Source organism: Sinohyriopsis cumingii, chromosome 14 (genome assembly GCF_028554795.1).
Source record: "Sinohyriopsis cumingii isolate HCF-2022 chromosome 14, ASM2855479v2, whole genome shotgun sequence".
Classification (NCBI taxonomy): domain Eukaryota; kingdom Metazoa; phylum Mollusca; class Bivalvia; order Unionida; family Unionidae; genus Sinohyriopsis; species Sinohyriopsis cumingii.
The window spans coordinates 91,893,730-91,919,330 of record NC_142974.1 but is presented as its reverse complement, the minus strand read 5'-3'; the positions used below and the strand labels follow the sequence as shown (position 1 = coordinate 91,919,330).

The 25,601-nt window shown below is 34.2% G+C and overlaps 1 protein-coding gene across 1 annotated transcript in view; it reads left to right on the top strand.

Annotated features, from left to right (window-relative positions):
* LOC149784385 (uncharacterized) overlaps nucleotides 1-25,601 on the top strand; it is a 178,257-nt gene that overhangs the window by 138,311 nt on the left and 14,345 nt on the right. Inside the window, exons 2-6 of the mRNA XM_089932983.1 lie at nucleotides 1,081-1,286; nucleotides 4,495-4,554; nucleotides 10,149-10,364; nucleotides 17,848-17,988; nucleotides 20,302-22,219. Coding sequence (XP_089789109.1) covers nucleotides 1,113-1,286; nucleotides 4,495-4,554; nucleotides 10,149-10,364; nucleotides 17,848-17,988; nucleotides 20,302-22,219 — 2,509 coding nt within the window. The 5' untranslated portion in view covers nucleotides 1,081-1,112. The remainder of the gene's footprint in view (nucleotides 1-1,080; nucleotides 1,287-4,494; nucleotides 4,555-10,148; nucleotides 10,365-17,847; nucleotides 17,989-20,301; nucleotides 22,220-25,601) is intronic.

The window sequence follows — 25,601 nt, the reverse complement described above, 5'->3', positions numbered from 1 at the left end:
GAACTGTGCTCCAGACTGTGATGTCAGCAATATCAAAACTGCAAAACAATTAAGATATACATATCACTTAGCAAGATAGGAATTCCTTAGAAACTGGAACTATTTGATGGTGGTTAATGATTGACAATAGTGTACAGGTGAGCTTTTTATCAGGTGACAGCTCTTGTTAACCGATAATGCTGCAGAAGGCACTTAATTGTTGGTTATCAGAGGTTTGTGTTTTTTAGGCAAGCGGAAACTGGAGATGTCTTCAACTTAGAGACTTGCATATGCATTTACTTCAATTTATAGTAACTGGGAAACTATCTATTGACTAAGATATGTATAAAATAGTCATTAGAAGATTTCAGATGGTCATTAGATAAATATTGATACAAGTTTCGATGAGTTCTTGCACAATATGCAAATGGCAACATTTTCTCAACACACTAATAAAATGCAGATCAGAGATATGTCAATTACTAAGTATATTTAAAATAGTTGTCAGTAATTGATTATACTGCAGATTTTATGCTGATAACCATTACTCCTGCAGATATGTGTGTGTCATTCAGTGTGTATGAATGAGCAGTGTTTGTACTCACTGATAAAAAGCAGTTAAGAGACAGATATGTATGTGTCATTGTGTGTATGAATGAGCAGTGTTTGTACTCACTGATAAAAAGCAGTTAAGACAGATATGTGTCATTCAGTGTGTCTGAGTGAGCAGTGTTTGTACTCACTGATTAAAAGCAGTTAAGAGACATATGTATATCTCATTCATTATTTATGAATAAGTAGTATTTGTAGTCACTGATAAAAAAGCAGTTAAGAGACAGATATGTATGTGTCATTCAATGTCTGAATGAGCAGTGTTTGTATTTAGTATTTATCACTAATAAAAAAGCAGTTAAGACAAATATGTGTCATTCAGTGTGTCTGAATGAGCAGTGTTTTTACTCAACTAATACAAAAGCAATTATTCCTGCAGATATCTGTCATTCAGTGTGTATGAATGAGCAGTGTTTGTACCCACTGATAAAAAAAGCAGTTTAGAGAGAAAACAATTAGATCTATGTATGGCATCCTTTTGTTTTACAGTGAAGAAGGCATTGGAGCTGAACAGAAATTTGATGTATGTCAATGAGCACCAGAAGTGTATCTTAGCCATGAAAAATGCTGACCTCAGCAGATTACAGTCTGAAGTTTTGGATCTGAAAGTAGCACAAAGTCCACAATCTGACCAGCAAGGGATGAAACTTCAACTGGAAATTGACAACACTTGTTTGAAACAGAAATTAGACAATGTATATCACTGTAGTCGTTATCTCTCTCTTACACACATACACACACACATACACACATGCACAATATACAGTTTTGAAGGACACAAAGACACATTATGAGCAAGTTGAAAAGAAATGAGCAAACGAATAACATTAAAACAAGAAATTGTTTGCTTATAGCCCCTTTGCACACATTATAGAATCCTAGTTGCCTACAGCCTTTTCCAAATCAAACATTACCACAAGAAATGTTCTTGATTTGACTGCAGCCTGACATTTGAAAGATGAAACTCTAACAGTGCAAATTTAATATACACATTTGAATTATCATGAAGTCACATACATTATATACATGCTTATAAGTTGCATCCAACAACAAGTTGCATAGACAAAGATCTGCCATTGCATAATGTACATGCAGATCTGGGTCAATGCAGTTTGTTAGGAGGAATTAGTAAAGGAAACACTATTGACCCTAATCTGTTAGCATATTATGCATATATGTTGTTTACGGTTGGATCTGTCTTACAAGCAAGTATATAATGTACTTGATTCCTGGCTACAAAACATGCAGAGCTACTGTAAATCATAGATATATAATGTACTTGATTCCTGGCTACAAAACATGCAGAGCTACTGTAAATCATAAGACAAGATCATGTGCATGTAGAGGATGAAACAAATAAATATCATGTCACTATGTATTATGTGTGGTCTTGGCCTACAAATTTAAGCTCTAAAATATTAGCATTGTTGACACCAATTTCCAGCTATATTCCGTTAACACTGACAAGTATTCTACTCAGCAGTTCTGTGACCCATATGAATTTCCTGATCTAGAAAATTAGTTTTACCAACACATACATTATACTGCAGAATTGTCTGTTCCCAAATCACCACCCTGATTCTCAAAATACCATGAAATAATTTTGATCTTTTCAAATTCAAAGTCCTCAGCCAATCCTATTTGTTGAGAGCAAATTCAATGAAATCAGAATCTTCTATCATGGCCATACATCCATGCATGCAGATGGTTTGATAGGTGAAGTCAAGGTTGAAGCTGTACCACCACAAAGCATGATCTTGAGGCTGCTACCAGATAAAGCCTCCATTTTACAGCAGAAATTACAGCCATACTTACAGCTTGGGACTACATGGAAACTTCTCAAAAAAACAAACTTCATGATCTTTTCAGATTTATTTCCACACTGAAAACTTTGTAAAATATAAAATTTTGACGATCCATTAATATCACGGATCCCACAGAAACATTATTTTATTGCACAATCTGGAAAACGTATTATGTTACGTTGGCTGCCTAGTAACATTGGTATTAGGTATAATAAAAGGACAGATAAAGCAGCCAAAGCTACCCTGAAATCATATATTTCAAAATGGAAGATTTCATGTACTGACTTAAAGTATGATATAAATCAGTATGTTCTGTATATATGGCAAAATATGTAGAATTGAATTCAAGACACACATACAGTATTACCTGACTGTAGGATTCTGCCTTAAGCGTGAATCTTTATCAGAGTGAACTTATTGCCAGTATCCAATGACAGCCAAACAAATTTTTGTCTAGTGTCTATACTTCCTTAATGTGGGACTGAAGTTATTTTTTGTGAACTCAGCATAGAAACTATGTTGATGACCCATGAGAGAAAATCTTGAATTTATTGAAGGACTGTGGTTTATGTAACAAGTCTTTACCCTTTAAGAATTTTGTATTATTATATGCTCATTTTTTTCCCCGTTAACTTTACATTGGCAGAATTGTTCATTATTTTACGATATTGCACACCTTCATATTCCATTCACGTGCATAAAGGAACTACTTTCTATTGTAAACAGACAATAGATGCAGACACCAGCATTTTTTATTTGTAAACAAAGCATAGTAGGCATTTTATGTTGTGTTTGTTTAAATTTGTTTCTGAATGAAGTAAAGCAGTTGTTGCTTACCAGTTGCTTTGGCACATTCTGCATTAACTTTTTGATACAATGTTTCAGATTTAGGCTAGCTATACAATAGACACAAGAAAGGGTCCTTACAAATAACATACAAGTGTCAAGATATAAACTGTCTTCATTAGCTGGTGATAAGAATGGCAAAATAAAATATACTTACAGTTTTACATCCTAAATTTCCTCAAAATGTACTTTCTTAGTTCTGCAAATCTGAATTACATGAGCCATGTCATAGGTTCTCAATCTTGATTACACATTTCGAAATTGTACTGTAATTTCGAATATAAGTGCAATTACATCCTCCTTACTGCACTCAAAATGAAATAAGGATTAAATTCCATAGTGTCTTTTTGATAATTGCAATTGAAAGACTTCATATTTTTCTTACATTATGATTTCAAACATTCAATGACAGAAACAGAAACACATTTGCAGATGTCAACATGCTTCTCCCTCACTTCTTCAATCCAATGTATTTCATGTGGAATTGTCACATATAATTCCAGTCACTAATCATGAAATTTCGTAGAATCGAAAAAAAATACCAAAATCTACTCATTCCAGATCAAATGGAAAAGTTTTTGCAATGCGCATTCATTCACAATATGATTCCAATTTTCAATTTTAACTAGATGCGCCATTTTCTTTTGAAAGTTATCTCGAGCATATGACTAAGTTCAAATTTATCTGGGCGGAGTTATGTGCGCATTAACAATGCTGTCATTGTGTAATGATGAATCTGTGCTTGTGTATTTAGTTTGGAATATGGCATACATTCAGTTATTTTGTTTCTTGTTGTGTATTTTGTTAATAAAATTAAGCATTAGGTAGAATTTTTAAAAATTAGCATATAATAAAAAGGTTACTGCATTTGTATGTGAAAATATGAACTCGTTTTGTCGGATGAATATACTCCACTCCCAAGGTTGTGCAGTATTTACGTACAAAAAATCTTGTTCATATTTTCCCATACAAATGCAGTAACCTATAATTATTGCACCTTGATCTTTTATTTTATATACCTTTTAAACTCTACCATCAATTGACAACAAAGGTCAAGTTCACAATATAAATTAAATATACAGTACATTTTGCAGTTTAAAGTTCCAAATTTCATGAAAATGTTTTTGAACAAAAAATTTCAGTATTGTACACCTATGATAGCCACAGTATTTTATAATGGTTTACTATCATTAAGTAGAGAGTTTTTTATCACGAGTCTCTGCATGGTTGACTCTTATGTTTTCTTCTTCAGAGGATCAAGGAAAGAGAATGTCTGCTCAAAGACTGTGAAAGCTGGAAAGAGAAATATCAGGTGATAATTTATATTCTAAGCCAGTATGTTATATGGTTTATGACTGCTCCTAAGGGCAGCTTATCTGTGTTTACATGAAGCATGTTAGGGAGGTATTAAAACAATGTCATTTACTTTTTGTCTTTTTTAATACATTTATCGCTTCCAGATTTTGTATACTAACCTGAACACTGTATGTACACCACCGTAACTATGTATTGACTGGACCACACCTTTAATAGCATTACTAATCAAGGGTCAAAATGGACAGGTCATGTGGATCTGCATGTACACCACTGTAACTATGTATTGACTGGACCACACCTTTAATAACATTACTAATCAAGGGTCAAAATGGACCGGTCATGTGGATCTGTATGTATACCACTGTAACTATGTATTGACTGGACCAATCCTTTAATAACATTACTAAACAAGGGTCAAAATGGACAGATCATGTGGATCTGTATGTACATAATGAAATAGCTGCACAAATTTCATTTGACACACGTGGATTAGATGAACAAAACTGTTAATAAAATTTTAATTTCTGAACAGATGACCCCATTATTAATATACAATTAATGATTAGGGTTAAACTCAACATTTGACCCGTAGCCTAGTGGTTAGAGCATCTGTCTCGGGTGCTGTAGGTTGCAGGTTTGAACCCTGACCAAGTCATACCAAAGACTTATAAAAATTGTACTTACTGCTGTCTCGCTAGGTACTTAGCATTAAGAATTTAGTGGCAGGACTGGTTGGACATGGTGTCAGGATAATGTTACTGGGTGGGACATCATGCTACATGTCTGATGCATGATGCCCCAGTACTAGACATCACTATAAACTGCCATACTGCAGACATCCTAGCGAACATGACTGAAAAATTGTTAAAGCTACATTAAGAATCCAAATCACACACACTCAACTTGACATTTTGGCGGTCTCTGTCTATGAAAAGTGTCATCTCCACAAGGATAGCCTGACTAGGAATTTTGGGATTTCAACCAAATTATATATGCAACTTTATGCTGATGAAACCTCAGAAGAATTTGATTTTCGTTTTTTTCTGTCATCGTTTAGAAGATTTGTTGCCTCTGATTGCATGTCCTCCAAACATCTTTTATACAGCTTGACTTTGCTAAGGCTTACTACATTTATCTAAATTTGGCAGGCAGTTCTATATTTTAAGATCTTAAATGGGTTTGATTTCCAGTGTTCAGCATCTTTATAATCGGAGTTATGCCCCCTGTTTTCCCATCATGATGATTCTAGTTTCTGTGTAGTACTTAATCAAGATATGTTGGATTTCAACTAAATTTAGCATGCATCATTACACGGAGCATTCAATATTTTTATTTAGTGTCCCATCACATTACATTGTTCCATTACATTATTTACAGTGTTCCATCACATTACAGTGTTCCATCACATTACAGTGACCGCTCCGGTGGCCTAGTGGTTAGAGCGTCCGCCGTGGATGCGGGAGGTCGTGGGTTCGATCCCTGGCCGAGTCATACCAGAGACTTAAAAAATGGTACTAACAGCTGCCTCGCTTGGCGTTCAGCATTAAGAGGTTAGTGTTAGGACTGGTCGGCCTGGTGTCAGGATAATGTGACTGGGTGGGACATCATGCTACATGTCTGCAGCATGATGCCCCAGTTCTAGACATCACTATAAACTGCCACATTGCAGACATCGTAGCGATATGACTGAAAAATTGTTAAAGCTACATTAAAAATCAAAATCACATCACATCACACATTACAGTGTTCCATTTCGTTATTTACATTGTTCCATTACATTATTTACAGTGTTCCATCACATTACAGTGTTCCATCACATTACAGTGTTCCATTACGTTATTTACAGTGTTCCATTACATTATTTACAGTGTTCCATCACATTACAGTGTTCCATTACATTATTTACAGTGTTCCATCACATTACAGTGTTCCATTACATTATTTACAGTGTTCCATCACATTACAGTGTTCCATCATATTACACTGTTCCATTACATTATGTACAGTGTTCCATCACATTACAGTGTTCCATCACATTACAGTGTTCCATCACATTACAGTGTTCCATTACGTTATTTACAGTGTTCCATCACATTACAGTGTTCCATCACATTACATTGTTCCATTACATTATTTACAGTGTTCCATCACATTACAGTGTTCCATCACATTACAGTGTTCCATTACATTATTTACCATGTTCCATCACATTACAGTGTTCCATTACATTATTTACAGTGTTCCATCACATTACAGTGTTCCATCACATTACAGTGTTCCATTACGTTATTTACAGTGTTCCATTATATTATTTATAGTGTTCCATCACATTACATTGTTCCATCACATTATTTACAGTGTTCCATCACATTATTTACAGTGTTCCATCACATTACAGTGTTCCATTACATTATTTACAGTGTTCCATCACATTATTTAGTGTTCCATCACATTACAGTGTTCCATCACATTATTTACAGTGTTCCATCACATTATTTACAGTGTTCCATCACATTACAGTGTTCCATCACATTACAGTGTTCCATCACATTACAGTGCTCCATTACGTTATTTACATTGTTCCATTACATTATTTACAGTGTTCCATCACATTACATTGTTCCATTACATTATTTAGTGTTCCATCACATTATTTACAGTGTTCCATCACATTACAGTGTTCCATCACATTACAGTGTTCCATTATGTTATTTACATTGTTCCATTACATTATTTACAGTGTTCCATCACATTACAGTGTTCCATTACATTATTTACAGTGTTCCATCACATTACGGTGTTCCATCACATTACAGTGTTCCATTACGTTATTTACATTGTTCCATTACATTATTTACAGTGTTCCATCATGTTACAGTGTTCCATCACATTACAATGTTCCATTACATTATTTACAGTGTTCCATCACATTACAGTGTTCCATCATATTACAGTGTTCCATTACGTTATTTACATTGTTCCATTACATTATTTACAGTGTTCCATCACATTACAGTGTTCCATCACATTACAGTGTTCCATCACATTACATTGTTCCATTACATTATTTGCAGTGTTCCATCACATTACAATGTTCCATCACATTATTTACAGTGTTCCATCACATTACAGTGTTCCATCACATTATTTACAGTGTTCCATCACATTACAGTGTTCCATCACATTACATTGTTCCATTACATTATTTACAGTGTCCCATCACATTACAGTGTTCCATTACATTATTTACAGCGTTCCATCACATTACAGTGTTCCATCACATTACATTGTTCCATTACATTATTTACAGTGTTCCATCACATTACAGTGTTCCATTACATTATTTACAGTGTTCCATCACATTACAGTGTTCCATCACATTATTTACAGTGTTCTATCACACTATTTACAGTGTTCCATTACATTATTTACAGTGTTCCATCACATTAGTGTTCCATTACATTATTTACAGCGTTCCATCACATTACAGTGTTCCATCATATTACATTGTTCCATTACATTATTTACAGTGTTCCATCACATTACAGTGTTCCATTACATTATTTACAGTGTTCCATCACATTACAGTGTTCCATCACATTACATTGTTCCATCACATTATTTACAGTGTTCCATCACATTACAGTGTTCCATCACATTATTTACAGTGTTCTATCACACTATTTACAGTGTAATATCTGTGAATGTCATTTCTTCTGAATCTGTTTTTGTGCAGCATAACTTTACATAAAGATTTACATGTAGATGTATATTGATGAATCTTTGAATGAGCTCAGTTACCAGCATTTCACATCATCCTTTGGAGGAGTTATGGTCCCTGAGTTCAGATCTCCCTGACTGGTTTCTGTATGACAACATTACCACAGCTTATAGGATTTCAATTAGTTTGAATGAAACTTTATTTTGACAAGACCTTGAATGGATGATTTCCAGCATTTTACAACATTTTAAGAGGAGTTATGGTCTATGACTTTTAATCCTTGGTTTCTACCTTATAACTTTCAGTTAAATGTAGCATGCAGTTTATTAAATTTATAGCCTTCCATGGCATAATTTACAGGAGTTATGACTGACTGTCAGCCCACCTGACTTTGGTTTAACATCATTCCATTGATGTTATATTGGTAATCATTTGTCATAATGCTTTATATTGATGCCGTGAATGCTTTATTTCCAGCCTCCATGTTATCATTTTGAAGAATTGTGACCCATCCTCCTATATTTGGTTTCTGCAACATAATTTCAATGTGGAATATTTGATTTCATCCAAATTTACAATCCATCTTATATTGATCTGACAGTGAATGAGTTATTTCCCCTAAATAAAAATTGTCTTGACTTTGATTTACCAATGCAAGTTCCTATGTTTAAGATCAAGTAAATTTTAGTAAGTCAAGCAATGCACTCATCAATAATAGCTCTAGCTGTTACATATATATAATTGCTATTATGAAATGAATGTGTAATTATAATGACATAGTTATGCAAATATGCTAACACTTACAAGACATGCAAGTATTTGTGGTTAGAGCATTCGCCTCGGATGTGGAAGGTCGTGGGTTTGAACCCTGGCCAAGTTGTACCAAAGACTTATAAGGTTAGTGTTAGGACTGATCAGCCTGGTGTCAAGATAATGTTACTGGGTGGGACAGCATGCTATATGTTGGCGGCATGATGCCCCAGTGCTAGACATCGCTATAGACTGCCTCACTGCAGACATCGTAGCGATATGACTAAAATAGTTTTTGAAGCTACGTTAAAGATCCAAACCGCACACACACGCCTTTGTAATTCTTGTCTTTTTGTAATTCTTTTTCACTAAAAGGGTGCATATTATTAGGTCTATTCACAAGTCATTTGGATAGATAATCATGGTAGTGCTTACTACATAGATGCAAAATGGGTTTTTTTAAACATTTTTATCAGCTGCTTTCTTGTATAATGTCAACCTCTGAGTTTGCTCAAAGCAATAAAAGTTCATAACCTTAACTTAATGATATATCGCAAATGTTCTTTTTTGTGGTACCAGACTTGTGCAGCTTAATGTCTCTTTAAGAAATGATATGGGACACAAGTTTTATTATATAAGTAAATTGATGTGTGACAACATCCAGATATTGGTTAACAAAGTGTTGGAAGAGGCCTATGTTTTGTTTCAGTGTGATAAGATGATTATATTGAGAAAATCCAATTTAGCATTAATAATTTCCAATAATGAGTGTCACATTTTAAATGTCGGCATAAAATTTACAGATTAAACACTCTCATGCTCAAATAGTTTGCCTATGAAAATTGTATGGGTTTTATTTACCCTGGGAAAGTTTTAAAGGGCATTTTGATATGAAAATAAGTATCTGACTTGCATGTAATTTGTTATATATTACTCAGGATGTAGAAGGATATTTAAGTGGAATATTTAATTTTTCCTTGGAAATGGGTCAGGTATGTGGCCGCAAGGTCTAAACATCAAGACCACCTCGTGAAATTAATAAATTAGTAATTATATTTAAAGAAAACAGTGCCATAATTTGAAAGTCAGGCTAATGGAGTGATATATCCAACTTCTAGGGCAGTGTGGCCAGTCTACAGGAGGCTCACTCTCTCATTGCGGTCAACCTCCAGAACCTAGAGAGGTACAGGTCAGAGGTCAGAAGTAATGAGGAAAGAATAGAGAAGCTGGAGGCAGAGCTAGATGAGGCCACTCTTTCCCTGACGTCAGCTGACAGTATGATAGAAGAGGAGAGGAAAAGCTTCAGCATCACTGAACAGAAGTGGCATGCCCAGGTCAGATTATGTAACAATGTTGCAGATGGCTACACAACTGTAGTTATTGGTGAGTGGTTACATTTTGCATACTCATTGCAGATTTTTGGAAACTACACCTATCTGCAGTGAAAATGTATCCATTACACTGTTGTCCATCATTGAGCTAGCGTAGTGGTCATGTCTATTCATATCCCTAAGAAGGGTCAATGTTACTACTGTATACACTTTACAGGTAAACTTATGAAATTCACACCTGCCATAGCCAGGTTTATAGCATCAAGGTTTTCTTATATATTTGTTTTGTGTGTTGACTCATGGCTGAATGCAATGAAATCATTGAGGGTGCCATAAAATACACTATTGCTGCAATAAAATGCATGATGAAGCTCACTAGACTGAATGTATAACCACTAGGCTTAGTGGACATCCTCCAGACACAGTGGATATTCACCATTTGTAGTGAACACTTAATCCCTTGCCTCTTTTTTCAACATACACTGTATTTAGTGTTCAATCTGAAATCTATGATTCATGTACTGTATTATGCACTAAAACTTAGTAGACGCAGCTGAAATTTAGAGTTAAAAGATAACAACTTTTTGTGAGCAGATATTTGCTTTAGCAGGTATTCAACTTTGCACGCATATGATATCCACATTCAAGCAAATATATGCTGGCAGGTATTCACTTTTGCACCTTTACAATATCCATATTCTGGCAAATATTTGATGTGACAGGTTTTCACCTTTGCACTTTTATGATATCCATATTTAAGCAGATATTTGATGTGGCAGGTATTCGCCTTTGCATCTTTATGATATACATATTTAAGCAGATATTTGATGTGGCAGGTAATCAGCTTTGCACCCTTATGATAATCAGATTACAGCAAATATTTGATGTGGCAGATATTCACCATTGCACTCTTATGATATCCATATTCAAGCAGATATTTGATGTGGCAGGTATTCACCATTGCACCCTTATGATGTCCATATTCAAGAAGATATTTGATGTGGCATGTATTCATTTTTGTACCCTTATGATATCCATATTCAAGCAGATATTTGATGTGGCAGGTATTCACCATTGCACCCTTATGATATCCATATTCAAGCAGATATTTGATGTGGCAGGTATTCACCATTGCACTCTTATGATATCCATATTCAAGCAGATATTTGATGTGGCAGGTATTCACCATTGCACTCTTATGATATCCATATTCAAGCAGATATTTGATGTGGCAGGTATTCACCATTGCACCCTTATGATGTCCATATTCAAGAAGATATTTGATGTGGCATGTATTCATTTTTGTACCCTTATGATATCCATATTCAAGCAGATATTTGATGTGGCAGGTATTCACCATTGCACCCTTATGATATCCATATTCAAGCAGATATTTGATGTGGCAGGTATTCACCATTGCACTCTTATGATATCCATATTCAAGCAGATATTTGATGTGGCAGGTATTCACCATTGCACCCTTTTGATGTCCATATTCAAGAAGATATTTGATGTGGCAGGTATTCATTTTTGTACCCTTATGATGTCCATATTCAAGCAGATATTTGATGTGGCAGGTATTCACCATTGCACCCTTATGATGTCCATATTCAAGAAGATATTTGATGTGGCAGGTATTCACCTTTACACCCTTATGATATCCATATTCAAGCAGATATTTGATGTGGCAGGTATTCATTTTTGTACCCTTATGATATCCATATTCAAGCAGATATTTGATGTGGCAGGTATTCACCTTTGCACCCTTATGATATCCATGTTCAAGCTGATATTTGATGTGGCAGGTATTCATCTTTGCACCCTTATGATATCAGTATTCAAGCAGATAGCAGATATTTGATGTGGCAAGTATTCACCTTTGCACCCTTATGATATCCATATCCAAGCCGACATTTGATGTGGCAGGTATTCATCTTTTCACCTTTACAATATCCATATTCAAGCAGATATTTGATGTGACAGTGACAGGTATTCACCTTTGCACCCTTATTATTTCCATATTCAAGCAGATATTTGATGTGACAGGTATTCACCTTTGCACCCTTATGATGTCTGTATTCAAGCAGATATTTGATGTGGTAGGTATTCACCTTTGCACCATTATTATATCCATATTCTAACTGATATTATTGTAACTATAGAGGCATCCTGAAGGGACATGCTGTTTTCCTCGCAGTATCGGCTATACTTCCTATGAAGGATGCGGATTTTTATTCCTATTGTATGTACATAGAAATCACTATCAGAGCTTAACTACTTGCCAGAAAATCAAGACAAAATTATTTCAGATAGCAATATGCAAAGGTACCAGCATCTAAGAACATGCTGAGTAGGTGTGATGGCAAATGCATCATGATACAGACTGAAGCTGTTGATACATTAATAAACAATTTTGACAATTTGTACCATGATTCATACTGAAACTGTTGATACACTAATAAACCATTATGACAATTTGTACCATGATTCATACTGAAACTGTTGATACACTAATAAACCATTATGACAATTTGTACCATGATTCATACTGAAGCTGTTGATACACTAACAAACCATTATGACAATTTGTACCATGATTCATACTGAAGCTGTTGATACACTAACAAACCATTATGACAATGTGTACCATGATTCATACTGAAGCTGTTTATACATTAATAAACCATTATGACAATTTGTACCATGATTCATACTGAAGCTGTTGATACACTAACAAACCATTATGACAATTTGTACCATGATTCATACGGAAACTTTTGATACATTAATAAACCATTATGACAATTTGTACCATGATTCATGCTGAAGCTGTCGATACACTAACAAACCATTATGACAATTTGTACCATGATTCATACTGAAGCTGTTGATACACTAATAAACCATTATGACAATTTGTACCATGATTCATACTGAAGCTGTAGATACACTAACAAACCATTATGACAATTTGTACCATGATTCATACTGAAGCTGTAGATACACTAACAAACCATTATGACAATTTGTACCATGATTCATATTGAAGCTGTTGATACACTAACAAACCATTATGACAATTTGTACCATGATTCATACTGAAGCTGTCGATACATTAATAAACCATTATGACAATTTGTACCATGATTCATACTGAAGCTGTTGATACATTAACAAACCATTATGACAGTATGCTCCATGATGCAGACTGAAACTATAGATACATGATTATAGTGAAACATAATATAAACTTCACTCTTTTATTTTTTCAAGTAGCTTCCCATGGGTCAGTGGTATCCCAGTTTCTTCCTCCACAAATTATACTGGCCACCATGTATAGCCTATGATGTGCTGAAAATGATATTAAACCCACATTTTTTTATCTTCTTTGTATTCCATTGTGTCAAGTAAATAACTACTTTATCTACCAAACAGAACTGCTGCATTTTTTAAAATGAAAAAATTGTGATCTATCACATGATCTCACCGCTGTCTGCATAGGTTCGGTTCAAGTCTCATGCTTGGCTAATGTGGGTACATGAGAAAGCTTGCCAGTAGCTTCTCGTGGGTCAGTGATTCTTCCCAGGGTTTTCCAGGGTTCTTCCTCCACCAATTACACTGGCTGCAAACCCTTGAACAACAACATCTATCACATGATGGTAGGTTTTATTTCTTTATTGGAAATTAGACTCATCCAGGAAATCTTCATTTTTAATTAATTGAGCTCATTTAACAGATCTCTTTGATTCACTCAGGTAACTGAGCCCATTGATCTTTGCTTTGATTCTTTCAAGGAATTAAGCCTGTCCAACAAATCTTCTCTTTGATTCACTCAGGGAATTATGCCCATTCAACAAAGATTTATACAATTATACAAATGATGTTTGTTTTCCAGACATTAATTTACATGTATGTTTTAAAGATCAGAAGAGCTTATGTGAGTGCCTGTTGTCTGTTATGTTCATTATCACAAATTTGTTTGACAGCTCCGGTGGCTTAGTGGTTAGAGCATTTGCCTCAGATGCTGAATGGGTTTGATCCCCAGCTGAGTCATAGGAAAAACTTATAAAAATGGTACTAAAAACTACTTCGCTTGGCATTCAGCATTAAGAGGTTAGTGTTAGGACTGGTTGGCCTGGTGTCAGGATAAAGTGACTTGGTGGGACATCATGCTACATGTCTGTGGCATGATGCTTCAGTGCTATACATCACTATAAACTGCCACACTGCAGACATCGTAGCAATATCATTGAAATTGTTTTAAAGCTACATTAAAAATCCAAATGCCATCACATCACAAGTTTGTTATTGCTGCTCCTAGACTATTTGCAGGATTGACCTGAAACTCTACCCACATTCATTCCTTGGTCTAAAATTAGTCTAAAATGAAAATGGTGCTCCTAGCGCATCCAATATGGCCACCACAACAGTCTTTTTGAAAATCTTTTTATCGCTAATCCTCCAGATTGGTCATATCGAAAATGGGTTTTCACTAAAGTACTTTTTATGATGTCTGGTTGGGCCTAAATGAAATTGGTGCCACCCAGACATCCAATATGGCCACCACAGCAGCCATCTTAAACATTGTATTGCTACTCCATGTAAATGGATGATTGTTTCAGTATAAGATTTTCACTTAAAGAATTTGTATGATGTCTAGTTAGTCCTAAATTAAAATGGTTCTAATTTGAAATCCAATATGGCCCACACAGTGACCGTCTTAAAAAATATTGTTATTGTTAACCCTTCTTTACAGAAAGTCCTATTGACATGAGGTTTTCGTTGGAAGATTTCTTATGATTTCTGGTTGGCCTCAACTGAAAATGGTGCTTATATAATTTCCAATATGGCCACTAAAGCAGCCATCTTGAACATCTTATTGTTGCTACTCCTTCTTAATCGAAAGTCATTGACATTTGGTTTTCACCATAAGTCTGTGATACAGTATGACTACCATGGCAGCCAACTTGAAAATCTAGTTATTGGTTCCACTCCAAAATGGAAAATCATACTGACATGGGGTTTTCAACAGAAGGGTAATTATGATACCTTAAGTTGATCCTGAATGGAAATGGTACCAATCAGACCTCAAATATGGCTGCCACAATATGGTTGTGTTTTGGGTTTAATGCTATTTCTCAGCAAAAGATTGCTTCTACATGGTGGCCAGTGTAATTGGATTGGGAAGAACAAGGAAAAATCCCCGTAAGAACCACCAACCCAAAGGAAGCTCCTGGCAGCTTTCTCACATTTCTGCATTGGGTGAGCCTGAGAGTCAAAAGGCTGCCACAATGAATGTATAAAAAATATTTGTTACTAATTCTTCTAAAGTGTCCTATCAACACTGGTTTTTCATCACAAGACTTCTAACAGTGTCTAGTGTGTCCCAAATAATAATGGTGTCAACCTCACAGCTGGTATGGCTGAAGATTTTGTGACTCCAGAATATCATGAATTGTTACACCACTCAGCAGTTGAAAAGAAGGTATTATCTAATCTTGAATTCCTGGAAAATTGGTTGGTAGGGTATCAGTCCCTTTGAGCCAGTCTTGTTTATACATGTCACTCTCTTCTTAAAGATATTGTATCACAGTTATCATAATACAACATGACTGCCAATACCCAGCTGTTGTTTAGCAGTTTTATGACTCAGTATAGAGATGTTTGTTAGGACCCATCTTACAAAGCTCCCTATCTGTAGGCAGAATTGTACTAAAACTACAACTCTGAATGAAAAATTCTTACATTTAGCCCTACTGGTCATAGACCTGGAGGGCTTATGGGATATCCTGTTGTCTCCTGTCCATTGTCCATCCATCTGTTAAGACAACTTTGTTATTGCTGCTGCACTTAAACTAAATGTAGATTGCCTTGAATTTGGGTACACATTCATCCATTGAATCGTGTTGGGCCTAAAATGAAAATGGTGGAGCTTGGACTTCCAGTTTGTCTGCCAAGCAGCCATCTTTAAAATTCTTATCATTGCTACTCCTCCAGAATGGATCGTTAAAGCAACAAGAGATTTTCACTACAAAAAAAACTTCTTATGTCTATCTGGTCTTAATTTAAATGATTCCAATTTCATATAGTCAGCATGGCAGCCATCTTGAAAATCTTATTGCTTCTTCACCAGAATAGAAGCTCATACTGACAAGGGTTTTCACCAGAACACGTCTTATGAGGACTAGTTAGTTCCAAATAAAATGGTGCCACTTGCAAATCCATTATGGCCACCCTAGCAGCCATCTTGTTGACCGAGTTATCACCTTTCTTCCTGAATGGAAAGTAATAATGATATGAGGTTATGAGCACAGGACTCCTTATGATGTGTAGTTGGTCATAAAATGCTAGCACATTTAATATTCTTGTGACTGTGGCCATCTTTAAAATATTGTTTTAAAAAAAAGGTGCCAAGTGATACCTTAAAGACAGCCAGCATGGTGTTGATTTTGAAAATCTTTTTATTGCTACTCCTCCTAGATAGATGATTACAATAGGGTTTGTACCAGAAAGTTTCTTGTGATGTCTGTTTGGTCCTAAATGAAAATGGTTCTGATCTATGGCCCCCATGCAATCATCTTGTGATGTCTGTTTGGTCCTAAATGAAAATGGTTCTGATCTGACATCCAAGTATGGCCCCCATGCAATCATCTTGTGATGTCTGTTTGGTCCTAAATGAAAATGGTTCTGATCTGACATCCAGTATGGCCCCCATGCAATCATCTTGTGATGTCTGTTTGGTCCTAAATGAAAATGGTTCTGATCTGACATCCAAGTATGGCCCCCATGCAGTCATCTTGTGATGTCTGTTTGGTCCTAAATGAAAATGGTTCTAATCTGACATCCAGTATGGCCCCCTTGCAATCCTATTGTGATGTCTGTTTGGTCCTAAATGAAAATGGTTCTGATCTGACATCCAGTATGGCCCCCATGCAATCATCTTGTGATGTCTGTTTGGTCCTAAATGAAAATGGTTCTGATCTGACATCCAAGTATGGCCCCCATGCAGTCATCTTGTGATATCTGTTTGGTCCTAAATGAAAATGGTTCTGATCTGACATCCAGTATGGCCCCCTTGCAATCCTATTGTGATGTCTGTTTGGTCCTAAATGAAAATGGTTCTGATCTGACATCCAAGTATGGCCCCCATGCAATCATCTTGTGATGTCTGTTTGGTCCTAAATGAAAATGGTTCTGATCTGACATCCACTATGGCCCCCATGCAATCATCTTGAAACTGCTGCTATCACGAAGAAATTAAGATTATTCCATAAAGAAAGTATCTATAAAATTATGGATCCTTTAACTCTTTGTGTTTTAGTAAATGCTGTTCTGGATTTTACATGCTATTTGTTGATTAGTAATTAAAAATTATATACATTTTTGATTAAAAACCTTTTATCAATATAATATTCACATTGAGGCATAAAAATAACCTTTTCAATAGAAGAATTTTCATGTCCTCCCATTTAATTTGTGATTTAAGGAGGAAAGATACCTGTGCGATATAGAGCAGCTCAAAACAGAGTTGGCAGTCCTTAGGACCCAGCTAGAGAAGAAAGATGCAGCTCAGCAGGAAGTGATTAATCAGGTCACAAGTCTGAACATGGAATTAGACATGCTTAAGGTACACTATCCACAAGTCTAAATAAGGAAACAGACTTGCTTAAGGGACACTATCCACTGTAATTCTACACAACAAAATAGAAAAAGTCTACACAAGGGAATATACATGCTTAAAATACAGCATCCACAAGTCTACACAAGGGAATATACATGCTTAAAGTACACTATTCACAAGTTTAAACAAGGAAATAGAAGCACTTAAGGTACACTACCACAAGTCTACACAAGAGAATATACATACTTAAAATACACCATCCACAAGTCTACACAAGGGAATATACATACTTAAAATACACCATCCACAAGTCTACACAAGGGAATATACATGCTTAAAGTACACTATTCACAAGTTTAAACAAGGAAATAGAAACACTTAAGGTACACTATCCACAAGTCTACACAAGAGAATATACATACTTAAAATACACCATCCACAAGTCTACACAAGGGAATATACATACTTAAAATACACCATCCACAAGTCTACACAAGGGAATATACATACTTAAAATACACCATCCACAAGTCTACACAAGGGAATATACATACTTAAAATACACCATCCACAAGTCTACACAAGGGAATATACATACTTAAAATACACCATCCACAAGTCTACACAAGGGAATAGAAATCCTCAAGGTACACTATCTACAAGCCTAAACAATGAAATAGACATCCTCACCAGATAATATGTACTTTAGAGAGAGTAACGTATGTAAGGTGAAGTAGTTTGCATTTAAAACATGCACAGTGGAGAGAATGTTGGCATACCTATATGCTACAGTAATGTAATGTGGATGATATTTCTTTGGATATTGTACTTTTGGAAATTTTACATGATTTAAGCACACTGCTAACTAAAATGACTGCTCCCTTTTGTTAAAAAATCAGCCTGAATTAGTCTAAAGTACACTATACATAGCAGCTATTAAAATAGGGAAAATGAATTTTGCCAGACTAGACAATACCAGCTTCTGAAAGTGCAATGAATGAATTACCAAATATATCAAATGTAAAAAAAAGTTATTGGCTCTTTTTTATACAATTTACCTCTGAAGTTCAGGAAGTGAAAATGACCAAGTAGAGCTAGCACTTTTTTGAAAGGTTCACATTTGAAGTAAGGCCAAGCTGTATACTCTATAACCCATAGTACACCCATCAATCATACATCAAAATAAAGGGAATTAAAGGTTCTTTTAATTATACCTAAGATATACAAGGTCTTTTTTAAATAGCCAGTATAACCAGTGAGGAAAGCCGGGGAAATTCTTTTTATTTAAAATCTTAACCCTATGGAAAATGTGAAACTGTATAGCGCCACCTTAAGGTACACTATCCACAAAATCTTGTAGTGTTGATGACTATACCATATTCTTGACTCATCTTTTTATGTAATTATAACAATGCCAAACAGAAAATGTATCTAATAGCTACCCAGATAGTCGCATTTAGCCATATCATGTTTGATATAATGAATAATTAAGCTCAGTTCTTCACTTACTGAAAAATAAAACAAGAATTATTATTTTTTATACAGTGAAACCTGTCTTCAAAGATCACCACGTCTGCCAAAACAGAATGGTCTCTCATGATGGGTGGTCTCGCATGACAGGTCATAACACTATATATTGTATTTCATGTATTTTTTTGTACCCTTTAAATTTTCATACCCAATCCAGTTATCAAAAAAAAATTATTTAAATGTATCATAATTTTTTTGTACATACCACTTTGTATTTTTCGAAAAAATCTATTATATTATCAGACATAAAATTTTTACTAAGAAGATTTACGTTTGCAAAAAAGATCAAAAATAGCATATTGCCATTTTGTTTTTACAAAAATTAATAATATATTGTTAGGGAGAAAATACAATGATTGATGCATAAGCATTGGTGCCTGCATCATAAGTCGGGGAGGAGGGCAAATCAATGCCACCCCCACCCCCCCGAAAATCAAATACGGTAATCAATAAATCTGCACAAGGAGAACCTGGTCTCTCATAGCAGTGATCTCTCAAGACAGGTTTTACTGTAGTATTTGATTAAATACATTTAGTTTTAAATGATTCAATTCATGGACTTCACTTTTCTCAAAAGTTGATAATTATTCGGTCTGTTATTCTAGAATATATACAAATGACAGAAAAGCTTTAACCTCTCATACCAAAACATTACTTTAAAATATAATTCTTCATCGGATAGGAAAATTCAAGTCGGATCAGGATTTTGCTTTCTGACACTTGGCACATGAAGGATTCTACTTATCTTACAAAAATTGAAATAAAATTGCACTGTTATTCATCTTCCAGACTATTGTCAGTGTAGAGAAGGCCAGCCTGCCCTGCCAGACAAATCTATGTATGCTGAAGGTAGAAGATCATGAATGCCAGACAGTAATAGAGGTACAGTGCCAGCAGGTCCAGACTGAGAGGCATCTAAAAAATACCAGTACCACACAGACTATTAATGCTGCCCTCAGAAACTATGCATGTCAAACAGAGAACAGCAGCTACAACAGTTTGTCAGACAGTCCTAGTATACCATCAACCCAAGGCCATGGACTTAATGAACAAATATCAGAACAAGGCAGTTTACAAGTTCCAGAAGATTTCTTGAACAAGAATGACACACATAAAAGGGAAAAGGAAAACACCAACATAAAGTGTTTTAGGAAAGAAGAAAGTGATGTTAGATGCAGTAATAGGGACAGTTCTGCAACTCAGACCCCAGCTGAAAGCAAATTCATTGATGTTGCCAAAGTCTTAAGTGATACAAAACTAGATAATCTGTATGCAGAGGATGAATTAGAAGCTACCTTAAGGAAATCCAAAGTTTCAGGAAATATATCCAAGTTTTATCCTATGAACTCACATAAGCCTATTGCTGAGAATAATAAAACTGAGCAGCCTCCATCTCCTGTACATCATGTTGTGTCCTTAGTTACAAACATAACAAGTACTTCAGGAAACACAAAGGACAATTTAAAACTTGTCATAGAAGATGAAGCACCAGAAGAATCAGCAAATATCCAACATTCTCCAGATCAGCCATTGGATGGTAATTTAAATGGCAGCCGTCGTCAGAATGATGATATGGTAGATACCTGTTGGACTACACTTGGATGCGCTGAGTACAGTCGTCTCAGTTCAGCAAAGGGAGCTCATGAAGAAGAGAGCTTAAAAGATGAAACCTTTACGCAGGATACAGAAATCCCACAGGAAAAGGAAGACAAAAAGCAAGAAGATGATGAAATGATTGCCCCCTCACAACCAAGCATTTTCTCAGATGGATCTTGCATGTTACTGACTGGCAAGAAAAGGGGCTTCATGGAAGGTGATAAATGTATCAGTGCAGATGAATCTCTGCTTTCAAAACCCAAATATTTCAAATCTGACATTGTAAACGAAACCAGGGATGAAACGTTTGTGGAATCTAGTTCGGAAAAAAAGATTTTGCATCTTGTTCGCAGGATTACATATTCTCAGATTTGCAAAAGCAGTTCACATACAGCCAATACTGCTGATGCTCGAAATGTAACACAGGATGCTTCTTCTCAAGACAGTGATCAAATTAGATTATCTTGCCATAACGAAAAGGAAAATCCACGTGGAAAGGATAGTAAGACATCAAAAATTGAACAGTCGACCTCGTGTAACAAAATCTGTGTACGTACTCCTTCTGCTTTGGATGAAAATATGTCATCTTTTATGACTCCAACAATTTACATGCAAAGCTACAGAGAAACTAGACCTTCATTATCCACCAAAATATCATCAGGATCGCAGTCATCAGAGAAGGGTCATAGTTTCTCATCTATTGTTGGCTTCTCGCCTTTGCACAGAATACCACAGTATAGAGAGTCACCAAAGAGGTCCCTTGTAGCTCAAGTGTCATCTTCAGACCTAAGTCCATGTTCATTCTCATCACCTAGAATTTCAGCTGTCGCAAAATGTTTTACTCCAAAACCATCTGCATACAGCACTCATGATAGTCCTTCAGTTGATGTTAAAACAGAAAAACCAAAGACTTTGCTGTCAAGGTTTGGTTTTCTGGACAAAAAAAGAAGTATATTTGATGATGATTTTAATTTAACTTCAAACAAGGTTGAGTCAGTGGTACACACAGAACCCCCCCATGTGTTGTACAGTCGCTTTCTGTCCAGTGTGAAGCCCCCAAAATCATCAGGTGAGACGGAAGAGTCCAGTGTGAAGCCCCAAAAGTTATCAGGTGAGACAGAAGATTCCAGCAGATGCATTTCCTTGTCAGTCAATGAACCAGGTATTTAAGATGGCTGTAATGATCCATTTCCATTTGGAAAGATAACAGTGATAACAAGTTCATCAATATAAAAAAAAATTAATCATCTTTTACTACCAAATCCGTCTAAGCAGGTTCTTAGTGAACTTAATACTCTTGTTCACAAATTTTTTTTGCAAGGGCCAAAGACCAAAATCAAAAGAAACTTTGCTCTGAAAGGGGATGAAATATGATACATTTTCTAAATGCTTGGAGACTAATATGGCCTTGAAGAAAAATGGTTTTTGATGAGTCAAAATAAAACCAGTTTGAAATTTCAGTATTAAATAGTGTGAACCTGTTTTTACTTGCTGTTGATTTTTGTTACTCAGTAAAGAAGGATCTAAATCCTTTGTAGAAAGAGGTTTTTGATGCATATTTAGAACTTTGTCTAGTTAATTCAAAATGGTCACAGCTAAATGTCTTTTAGAAACACAGATAGGGTTTGATCCCTTGTTATAATTTTTTAAATCTCTATGTGTTACAAAACATTGTTTCAGAAAGGTATTAGATTGGTGAATGATTTTGTTAATGAAGATGATTCCTGGATAAATTCTGATAATTTTGAAAATATATTTTATAATAATATTAATTTTAGATATTTTCAAAGCATACATGCAGCTATCAAGTCATACAAAAATAATTACAGTATCAATTATGACTCGAATATGCAATAACCCTTTATAAATATTGTTGTGTATACCATTATCAGAAGAAGAATATATATATGTATATATTGTGGAGATATATATGTATATATTGTGGAGATATATATGTATATATTGTGGAGATATATATGTATATATTGTGGAGATATATATGTATATATTGTGGAGATATATATGTATATACATGTATTGTGGAGATATATATGTATATATTGTAGAGATATATATGTATGTATTGTGGAAATATATATGTATTATTGTGGAGATATATATGTATGTATTGTGGAGATATATATGTATGTATTGTAGAGATATATATGTATATACATGTATTGTAGAGATATATATGTATGTAATGTGGAGATATATATGTATGTATTGTGGAAATATATATGTATTATTGTGGAGATATATATGTATGTATTGTGGAGATATATATGTATGTATTGTAGAGATATATATGTATATACATGTATTGTGGAGATATATATGTATGTATTGTGGAGATATATATGTATGTATTGTGGAGATATATATGTATGTATTGTAGAGATATATATGTATATACATGTATTGTAGAGATATATGATGTATGTATTGTGGAGATATATATGTATGTATTGTGGAGATATATATGTATGTATTGTAGAGATATATATGTATGTATTGTGGAGATATATATGTATGTATTGTAGAGATATATATGTATGTATTGTGGAGATATATATGTATGTATTGTAGAGATATATATGTATGTATTGTGGAGATATATATGTATGTATTGTAGAGATATATATGTATGTATTGTGGAGATATATATGTATGTATTGTAGAGATATATATGTATGTATTGTGGAGATATATATGTATGTATTGTGGAGATATATATGTATGTATTGTGGAGATATATATGTATGTATTGTGGAGATATATATGTATGTATTGTAGAGATATATATGTATGTATTGTGGAGATATATATGTATGTATTGTGGAGATATATATGTATGTATTGTGGAGATATATATGTATATATTGTGGAGATATATATGTATGTATTGTGGAGATATATATGTATGTATTGTGGAGATATATATGTATATATTGTGGAGATATATATGTATGTATTGTGGAGATATATATGTATATATTGTGGAGATATATATGTATGTATTGTGGAGATATATATGTATGTATTGTGGAGATATATATGTATATATTGGGGAGATATATATGTATATATTGTGGAGATATATATGTATGTATTGGGGAGATATGTATATATTGTGGAGATATATATATGTATGTATTGTGGAGATATATATGTATGTATTGGGAAGATATATATGTATATATTGTGGAGATATATATGTATGTATTGGGGAGATATATATGTATATATTGTGGAGATATATATGTATGTATTGTGGAGATATATATGTATGTATTGTGGAGATATATATGTATGTATTGGGGAGATATATATGTATATATTGTGGAGATATATATGTATATATTGTGGAGATATATATGTATATATTGTGGAGATATATATGTATATACATGTATTGTGGAGATATATATGTATATATTGTAGAGATATATATGTATGTATTGTGGAAATATATATGTATTATTGTGGAGATATATATGTATGTATTGTGGAGATATATATGTATGTATTGTAGAGATATATATGTATATACATGTATTGTAGAGATATATATGTATGTATTGTGGAGATATATATGTATGTATTGTGGAAATATATATGTATTATTGTGGAGATATATATGTATGTATTGTGGAGATATATATGTATGTATTGTAGAGATATATATGTATATACATGTATTGTGGAGATATATATGTATGTATTGTGGAGATATATATGTATGTATTGTGGAGATATATATGTATGTATTGTAGAGATATATATGTATATACATGTATTGTAGAGATATATGATGTATGTATTGTGGAGATATATATGTATGTATTGTGGAGATATATATGTATGTATTGTAGAGATATATATGTATGTATTGTGGAGATATATATGTATGTATTGTAGAGATATATATGTATGTATTGTGGAGATATATATGTATGTATTGTAGAGATATATATGTATGTATTGTGGAGATATATATGTATGTATTGTAGAGATATATATGTATGTATTGTGGAGATATATATGTATGTATTGTAGAGATATATATGTATGTATTGTGGAGATATATATGTATGTATTGTGGAGATATATATGTATGTATTGTGGAGATATATATGTATGTATTGTGGAGATATATATGTATGTATTGTAGAGATATATATGTATGTATTGTGGAGATATATATGTATGTATTGTGGAGATATATATGTATGTATTGTGGAGATATATATGTATGTATTGTGGAGATATATATGTATATATTGTGGAGATATATATGTATGTATTGTGGAGATATATATGTATGTATTGTGGAGATATATATGTATGTATTGTGGAGATATATATGTATGTATTGTGGAGATATATATGTATGTATTGTGGAGATATATATGTATATATTGTGGAGATATATATGTATGTATTGTGGAGATATATATGTATGTATTGTGGAGATATATATGTATATATTG